We start from the raw sequence: 322 nt of genomic DNA on the forward strand, positions 1-322 counted from the left end.
ATCAACAAATAAAAAGGTCTTACCTCATGATAGGAGGAATGTCTTCATCGGTAATCTTGCCCCAGTGTTCTACGATTCCAGGAACGTGACCAATACCAACCACTCCAACAACAACACGTGGTGACATACCTGTTAAGTTATTAAATTATTAAATCAACATTTTTGGGAGAATAAGAGAATACATTATGATCCTGAAAAAAAAAGGCTCTGGAGGAATGTCTCACTGTGTAAAAATTTAAGTTACTGAAATATGATCTTGTTTCAGATTTCATTGGATTACTTCCATGTGGCTGGGCTCATACAAGAAACCAATGATGCTGGG

General features: G+C 37.0%; 1 protein-coding gene across 1 annotated transcript in view; it reads right to left on the reverse strand.

Annotated features, from left to right (window-relative positions):
* Positions 1–322, reverse strand: part of LOC119585994 — a 23,226-nt gene that overhangs the window by 3,874 nt on the left and 19,030 nt on the right. The window contains exon 12 of the mRNA XM_037934706.1: positions 24–129. Within this exon, the coding sequence (XP_037790634.1) occupies positions 24–129 (106 nt within the window). The remainder of the gene's footprint in view (positions 1–23; positions 130–322) is intronic.

The sequence above is a fragment of the Penaeus monodon genome, chromosome 20, assembly GCF_015228065.2.
Source record: "Penaeus monodon isolate SGIC_2016 chromosome 20, NSTDA_Pmon_1, whole genome shotgun sequence".
Classification (NCBI taxonomy): Eukaryota; Metazoa; Arthropoda; class Malacostraca; order Decapoda; family Penaeidae; genus Penaeus; species Penaeus monodon.